The sequence below is a fragment of the Cystoisospora suis genome (genome assembly GCF_002600585.1).
Source record: "Cystoisospora suis strain Wien I chromosome Unknown contig_11201, whole genome shotgun sequence".
NCBI lineage: Eukaryota > Apicomplexa > Conoidasida > Eucoccidiorida > Sarcocystidae > Cystoisospora > Cystoisospora suis.
In genome coordinates this window covers 2,424-2,676 of record NW_027163973.1, presented here as the reverse complement: position 1 = coordinate 2,676, position 253 = coordinate 2,424, and the positions used below count along the sequence as shown (strand labels likewise).

Sequence of the window (253 nt, the reverse complement as noted above, 5' to 3'; positions counted from 1 at the left end):
TCTCAACTCCGCACCCTGCTTGTCCTCTCTTCCGCTTTCCCGTAGTTGTTTATGAGACGATCTTGTTAGCGGCGTCGGTGTGCTGCACACTCTGCAAAGGAACTGATTTCGTTCCCTTCTTGGATGCGCATTCTTCTGCGTCTGCGGATTCATGTTAACGGTTGCCGGAGAGGCCCCTGATGTCTCTTTTCCTCCTGCTTCGTTTCCCTCTCTACTTCGATCACATGCTCGTGTTTCCTTCTTCTCTTCTTCA

The 253-nt window shown here is 51.0% G+C and overlaps 1 protein-coding gene across 1 annotated transcript; it reads left to right on the top strand.

The window, feature by feature from the left end:
• On the top strand, window positions 1-252 carry CSUI_011381 (uncharacterized protein; the record flags this gene model as incomplete). Its single annotated transcript, XM_068071480.1, has 1 exon — window positions 1-252. A coding segment is annotated over one exon (156 nt), but the record flags the coding sequence as incomplete, so codon positions are not given.
• Window position 253: the final 1 nt, after the last annotated feature.